Source organism: Cebus imitator, unplaced genomic scaffold, assembly GCF_001604975.1.
Source record: "Cebus imitator isolate Cc_AM_T3 unplaced genomic scaffold, Cebus_imitator-1.0 Scaffold124, whole genome shotgun sequence".
Taxonomy (NCBI): Eukaryota; Metazoa; Chordata; class Mammalia; order Primates; family Cebidae; genus Cebus; species Cebus imitator.
In genome coordinates this window covers 104,438-111,396 of record NW_016107439.1, presented here as the reverse complement: position 1 = coordinate 111,396, position 6,959 = coordinate 104,438, and the positions used below count along the sequence as shown (strand labels likewise).

At 38.7% G+C, this 6,959-nt stretch overlaps 1 protein-coding gene across 5 annotated transcripts in view; it reads left to right on the top strand.

Annotated features, from left to right (window-relative positions):
- Positions 1–6,959, top strand: part of CEP135 (centrosomal protein 135) — an 80,362-nt gene that overhangs the window by 11,871 nt on the left and 61,532 nt on the right. For all 5 annotated transcript variants that reach the window (XM_017540218.2, XM_017540219.2, XM_017540220.2 and 2 more), the window contains 2 exons: positions 3,738–3,866; positions 4,769–4,984. In XM_017540218.2, coding sequence (XP_017395707.1) covers positions 3,738–3,866; positions 4,769–4,984 — 345 coding nt within the window. The remainder of the gene's footprint in view (positions 1–3,737; positions 3,867–4,768; positions 4,985–6,959) is intronic.

Sequence of the window (6,959 nt, the reverse complement as noted above, 5' to 3'; positions counted from 1 at the left end):
GATCTCGGCTCACCGCAACCTCCGCCTCCTGGGCTCAGGCAATTCTCCTGCCTCAGCCTCCTGAGTAGCTGGGATTACAGGCACGCGCCACCATGCCCAGCTAATTTTTTTTGTATTTTTAGTAGAGACGGGGTTTCACCATGTTGACCGGGATGGTCTCGATCTCCTGACCTCGTGATCCACCCGCCTCGGCCTCCCAAAGTGCTGGGATTACAGGCTTGAGCCACCGCGCCCGGCCCAAAGCTGAGTTTTTACACAGCTTTTATCTTTTTCATCAGGTTTGTTAATAGAGTTCATAGCTGGAATGGCTTAGGTGGTTTTAGAGCACTTACTTAGTCCATTCCCTTCACTATTCATTGAGGTGAATAGTAGTTTTTTGTTTGGTTTTTCTTTTAGTTGAATCGTTTATCTCCCCAAATATAATCTTATAACCATATTACATTTTTCATCTCAGGAGATATTTTATTGAAGTGTGGTATGTTTTATAATTTTATTTTGTTATTTTTCTTCTCTTATTATAGATTTTGTCATATTGAACACTAGTCTCAGAAAGTTACTCTTGTGTTGCCATTTTTTTGTGTGTTTTCTGCAAGCACTAGTCCTCATGCAACAGTTTTCTGAAGAAGCAGGAGAATTCATAGATGCAGAGTTATACTATAACCATAGCAAGTTTTGTCTTTTCATAATATCTGTTGGTGTCTTGGCTCAATTTTCATTTGAGTAATTACAGGCTTGTTTTCTTAATGTTTCCTGAAGGTTAATTGGGTAACACGTTTTTCATTTTCTGCGTATGACTGCATTTTTATTTATGAGTGATCTGCACACACAAATATAGATGTAACTTAGATGTTGGTATAACTAAGTCTGTAAAGTGTTTTGAAGATTATTTGGATATAAATGGAGTTAAAGGAAATTGGCCAGACGTGATGTTTCATGCCTGTAATCCGAGTACTTTGGGAGGTCGAGGCGGGTGGATCACTTGAGGTCAGGAGTTCGAGACCAGCCTGAGCAACATGGTGAAACCCCATCTCTACTGATAAAAATTAGCTGGGGTTGTGGCGTGTGCTTGTAATCCCGGCTACTCCGGAGGCTAAGGCAGGAGAATCACTTGAACCTGAGACGCGGATGTTATAATGACCCCAGATCACAACATCGCACTCCAGCCTGATGACAGACTCTGTCTCAAAAAAAAAAAAAAAAAAAGAAAGGAAATCATAATGTCAACCAAAAAACTTACTTCATGAAGAGATGTTGAAAATATCCAATATGCACATGAGTTTAGTATTATTGGCATTTTACATTTTATAATTACACTTTCACTTATTCTGGGTACTTTATGAACAGAAAGTTTTTTACCGTCTCTGTGAGGTGGCTGAAGTGTTTGGAGAAAACAGCTTGACCATTCTGATTAAAGCCACCAATTTATTGTGGTTCTCAATCTTAGTTAAGCTTACTCTGCTGCCTATCAGTTATTTGTCTTTTTTTGCTTGAGTTTATTCTGTTTTTCTCAGCACATATTCCAGGTTTTGCTGTTTTTAAACTGTATTTCCAACTTATAATACTCATCTCCTGAGAATGTCACCTTGTCTCAGCTTTCTATCTCTACCTTTAAAATGAGCCATATTTGTACTCAGGCTGTCTTAAGACTTAGTGGGCAGGGTATTGTTCTTTTTCCTTAAGGCTGAGTTGCCTGTGCTCTTGACCCCATTTCCTCTTTTCTCCTTAGGACCTTACTTTAATCAATTGTTCTTTTTTTCTTTACCAAGTAGATATATAACCACTTTGCAAGGATTAATTCGTTTAATCTTCATAACGATCCTATGAAGAGGTACTACTCTTGTCATAACTAACATCCCTTTTAAAAAAACTCTTAACTACCTCTCCCTCTTGAGGATTCCTTCTCCCTCTCCTTGCAGACTTCTCCAAAGACTGTCTTACTTGATATCTCCATTTCTGTCTCTGTTTCTCCACCTCTTGCTCACTCCTTAACCTATTGTAGTCTGTCTTCCGCACCCACTATTTGAATTGGTCTAGTTAATGACGTCAATAACATTCATTGCTAGATCCAAAAGGATTCTTACAGCCTTTATTTTCTTGACCTACTCTATGGTATTAGATATTATTGATAACTCCTCTTTGAAACTCTTCCATGACTTCATTTTTTTCCAGTTTTCTTTTGTTTTAAGCCTCTTATAACATATTTTTTTGGCTTCTTTTCACCTGTCCACTCCCTGAAATATTACTTTTTTCCTGGATTCTGTTTTTGACCCCTTCTCCTCTTCTGTGTCTCTCCTCAAGTGTCCTCATCTGCTGTCTTGGTTTAAAATATTACTCCTGTATGTTGATGAGTCCTCCATCTCTCTCTGGCTCAGACTTCTCTGCTGAACTCCAGACCCATGTACCCAAGTTCACACTGGGCATTTCCACTTGGATGTAGTCTTTCTGTGCTCATATGCCATATACTGAACTTGTTCTCTTCTGGTTTCAACTCCTATATTCTCTCCTTTGGTTGGTAGCATCAACATTTGCCCAAGTGCACATTCTATAGTCTTTCTAGATCTCTTTCTCTTGCCTTCACATACCACTCACCAAGTTCTGTCATTTTTCCTCGCTAAATGCTTCTTAAACTTAATTCTTCTGTTCTATCCTCTACCACTGTTTTATTTTAGTCATTAATTGTCTCTTATGTATTCCTGCATTAGGTCTCCCTGCCTCTGGTTTTATTCCTGTCAGTTTCATCTTTTAGTCCAGGGTAATCATAATTAGTTTCTGCCTGATTCTTCAGACATCTCCAACTACAAGGTCTGATGTACATTACATCCAGTCATACTGAGCTATTTATGCTATCTCAAACATACCATGTTGTTATTACTTTTTGGTATGTTTGGAATGTTTGGTTTTTATTTATTTATTTTAAGAAAACCAAAGCTTGGGCCGGGAGTGGTGGCTCACACCTATAATCTTAGCACCTTGGAAGGCTGAGGCGGGTGGATCACCTGAGGTCAGGAGTTCGAGACCAGCCTGGCTAACATAGTGAAACCCCATCTCTACTAAAAATACAAAAAAATTAGCCAGGCGTGGTGGCATATGCTTATAGTTCCAGCTACTCAGGAGGCTGAGGTTGGAGAATGGCTTGAACCCAGGAGGCAGAGGTTGCAGTGACCCGAGATCGCGCCACTGTACTCCAGATGGGTGATGGAGTGAGACTCCGCCTCAAAAAAAGAAAAAAGCAAAGCTTAAAAGTGTGAGCTTTTCCAAATTCTTACATAAATAACAGTTAATTAAATCCATCCCAGTTTCCTATTTTTTTTCAATATCAAGGTTTGGTAGCAACCTACTTTTCTTAGTATGTTACACTTATTCATTTATTCTATCAGAAACTGAAGTAGTTCAGATTCAGTTCCAGTACTTGAGCATGTATGTAATCTGCTAGGAAATTTCTTTTTATATAAACATTGTTAAATCTTAAGGGAAAAAAATACAAAAACTTAATTAGGAAGAATCTATGTAGTAAAAATAACATAAAAGATATATTGACAGTACTTCTGTTGACATTTTCTATGTAATTTATTTTTGTTCTGCATATATGCATATAATGTATGGACATAAATATGAATGTTAATCTCTTATATACATCGGAACATAAGAAAATATATCCAAAGAAATGTTTGTTCAGTGTTAATCATTTGTTTAAAAACCAGATTATTTGAAATGACAGCATGACTTTCTATCTTCAGATTGAGCTAAGAGAACGAGAGATAGAACGATTGTCAGTTGCTTTGGATGGTGGTCGCTCTCCTGATGTCCTCTCTCTGGAGTCTAGAAATAAGACCAATGAAAAGCTTATTGCTCAGTTAAATATTCAGGTAATGGCTTTTATAATTATTTCACTGAATGTATATAATGATGTTTGTAATAAACACTGTATGTTTATAATGGTCTATTGGTTTGTAAAAGTGGTGGGAGTTGTTCACTGAGTTATTATTTATAATAGGAAAAATTTGATAGAACTATGGTATTCAGAAGTAGGGTGGAGTTGTTGAAAAATCATGTTTTTAAAGACTATTTAATGAGGCAGTAATTAAGATATACCATGACATTAACAATTTAAAGGAACAGAATAAACTCTGGGGACATGGTTGTCAATTTGGTTTTAAGAAAATGTATATATGAACTTGGAAAGAGAAAGCAAACAGAATATACCAAAGTATACTAACAAAGCTTATCTTTGTATGGTGGGATATTCTTCTTTCTGGTTTTCTTTTTTGTTTTTCAAAACTGTTATAAGTATGTATTTCTTTTATAACATTAAAAAATTAAACATGTATATAAAAATTAAATACCTAGCTTTTATCTACTTACATAGTAGATTCCTTTGCCATGCATTTGACCTAAGGCTGAAAGAACAGGAGAGTTCCATACAGCATGACCCATGAACTTTAGAAATTTTGGTATGACAGAGCTGCCTGGGCCACAGACAGAATTACTATATCATGATATTCTTGTCATATAGAACTCTGTATTGGGAAAAAGTTCACACAAATTTCTTATCCTTTCTATGCTTGAAAATCAAAGCTGATGGATATATACTTTCATCAAATTTCACATGATCAGTTTTGCAAATAATGTAAGTTTGCAAATATAAAATAGCTGTAGTTTTAATCTTCAATATCTCTTAAAATACCGTTTTTAAAAATATTATTTGGAAAGTCAGTGTTTAGGATAATTTTCCAATTTATACACCTCTTAAATTACAACTCCAATTTAGGTTGACTTTCTTCAGCAAGCTAATAAAGACCTGGAGAAGCATATACAAGAGCTCATGGAAACCAAGGAAACAGTGACATCTGAAGTTGTTAATTTAAGTAACAAAAATGAAAAACTCTGCCAAGAATTAACTGAAATAGATCAGTTAGCACAGCAGTTGGAAAGACATAAAGAAGAAGTGCTTGAGACTGCTGATAAAGAGCTTGGGGAAGCAAAGGTAATGAATGATATGTGTAGGTTGTAAGTGTTCAGTAATTCTCCTAGCACACAGTGAGCTTGAGCGCTTTTGATATCTGCATTCAGGTTTTTGGTTTATTTTGTGTGTCTCTTTGTTTTTTTGCTTTGGTAATTTAGGGTTTTCTGAAGTGTTGTTTACACCCTCTAAATGATTGTATTTTTTCTAGTTGTTTGGGTGTCTCTCTGAAGCATACCTATTCTTCGGATGAATCTCCAAACTCTAGTCTGTTTTCCTTCAAGATTTTAATCTCTGTTCTTTTTTATTTTATTTTTTTTCTTTTGAAGGAAAATTTGTATCGTTTTAATTATTTTTATTTACAGAAAACTCTACAGTGGCAAGTTGTTTAGACTTTGCTTTTTCGAGGCTTGGCGATGCGAGCCACAGACTTGGGACCCAGGACATTGCCTCCCCAGTGACGGTAGATCTCATCATATCTGTCACTGTACTTTGTCCTGATAGCTTCCACCAGCTTAGCCAAAGCGCCTTTGTCTTCCGAGTTAACCTGGGTGAAGGCAACGGTGGTGCAGGTCTTCCTGTGGACTAGACGTCCCAGTCTTGCCTTCCCTTGATAATACAGTAAGGGACTTCCATTTTCTGACACAGGGCAGACAAGAAGACAACCAGCTCAATGGGATCTGTGTCGTGTGCAATCACCACCAGCTGAGCCACCAAGGCAGCGACGGTGTTAACTCCTGATCGAAGGACAGGTGGTCTCTTAGTGGGGACGTCCCCTTTGCCAGCAGCTTTCTTCTCGGCCCAGGCCAACAGCCTCCACTTCTTCTCTTGCTGTGTCTCTGGCTTATACTTCTGGGCCAGCTTTAGCAGCTCAATAGCTGTTTGGCAGTCCAGGGCCTGGGTGAGCTGGTTAATGGCAGGAGGCACTTTCAGCCGCTTGTAAAGGATGGCTCTCTGCCACTGCAACCTGATACAGGGGGGACATTTCACAAAGCGGGTGAGGTGTCTTTTTGGTTGAATGTCCTGTCCAATGCCAAAATTCTTTGGCCTTTTCTCAAACACGGGATTGGCCACTTTCTTTGTCTCTTGCTGCTTCATGACAGCAGAGCCCAGAGCTGCCTTCTTCCCCTTAGCCTTCTTTCCTTTCAGCATCTTGGGTGGCAGGAAGAGAGCTAATCTCTGTTCTTTTATCTCCACATTATGAGAGAGCTTCTAAAGTTTCCCCTCCATGTCATTTTTGCTCAAGAATCTTTTTTTTTTTTGAGACAGAGTCTCTGTCACTCAGGCTGAAGTGGAGTGCAGTGGCGCGATCTGGGCTCACTGCAATCTCCGTCTCCTGGGTTCAAGCAATTCTCCTGCCTCAGCCTCCGAGTGGCTGGAATTACAGGTGCCTACAACCATGCCCAGCTAATTTTTGTATTTTTAGTAGAGACTAAAATCTACCTTGTGGGCCAGCCTGATCTCGAACTCCTGACCTCAGGTGATCCACTCACCTCAGCCTCCCAAAATGCTGGGATTACAGGCGTGAGCCACCGCACCAAGCCTGTCTTTTTTTGAGACATGGTCTTGCTCTGTTGCCTAGGCTGGAGTGTGGTGGCACAGTCGTAGCTCACTGCAGCCTCAACCTCCTCAGGCTTAAGCAATCCTCCCATCTCAGCCTCCTGAGTAGCTGGGACTACAGGTGCATGCCACAAGGCCCAGCTTATTTTTTAATTGTTTGCAGAGACGGGATCTCACTATGTTGTCCAGGTTGATCTCAAACTCTTGGGTTAAGCAGTCCTCCCGCCTTAGCCTCCCTAAGTGGTCAGATTACAGGCATAAGCCACCGTGCCTAGCCACCAAGAATTCTTTAAAAGTATTTTTAAAACTGTATATGTCCTTGCATGTTTTTAAGTTGGTAATTATAATAACATTTTTCATCTTTTAAGTTTAAATGCAAAGGATGATATTTCCATTCTATTTTAAATATAATATCTTAAAATATAACTACCTAATTGTT